Source organism: Austrofundulus limnaeus, unplaced genomic scaffold (assembly GCF_001266775.1).
Source record: "Austrofundulus limnaeus strain Quisiro unplaced genomic scaffold, Austrofundulus_limnaeus-1.0 Scaffold3332, whole genome shotgun sequence".
Lineage (NCBI taxonomy): Eukaryota > Metazoa > Chordata > Actinopteri > Cyprinodontiformes > Rivulidae > Austrofundulus > Austrofundulus limnaeus.
Window position 1 is genome coordinate 3,195 of NW_013955734.1, and position 590 is coordinate 3,784.

Here is a 590-nt window from a genome sequence, read left to right on the forward strand (position 1 = left end):
TGCGCCGTTCGACCTGCGTGACCAGAAAATAAACACTCAGCTGGTGACCAAACAACCACCTCTTTTGAATCCACCGCCTTTCCTCACCTCCTCGTCCAGGCCGAGACCTGGTCCGGGTCCGAAGGGCCGGCACGGCGCTGACCACCTTGTCGCCGCCGCTCAGGCTGGTCCTCAGCACGGCTTTCGTGTGTTCGTGCTCCGCCGCGTCCTCGGCATGGCCCAGACCCTGAGGCTGGTCGGTCTCCTGGCTGCCACCGGTGGCGCTGTTGTTGCTGCAGCTCGACCCGACGCGACCCGACTGAGAGAAGAAACAGGTGGGAGGAGCTTCAGGGTTTTGGCAGCTGGTTTCATTAGTATTCTGAGCTATTTAATCACAGCATGCTGATGTTAAAGCATCAAGACAGACATCCTGGAAGATTTTAAAAACCATCTGTGTTTCATTGTTTGGTTCACACAGATGTGAAATAAAAAGTTAGCATCAAACACACATGCACACACACACACACACACACACACACACACACACAGGCAGGCAAACATCTTGATACCTCACGCTCTTCTTCATCATCAGACTACAGCAGAGAGGAAGG

At 53.9% G+C, this 590-nt stretch overlaps 1 protein-coding gene across 1 annotated transcript; it reads right to left on the reverse strand.

Moving 5' to 3' along the window:
• Positions 1-572, reverse strand: LOC106511843 (FH1/FH2 domain-containing protein 3; the record flags this gene model as incomplete). Its single annotated transcript, XM_014000574.1, is given in 3 exon segments — positions 1-13; positions 88-298; positions 549-572. Coding segments are annotated over 3 exon segments (248 nt in total), but the record flags the coding sequence as incomplete, so codon positions are not given.
• Positions 573-590: the final 18 nt, after the last annotated feature.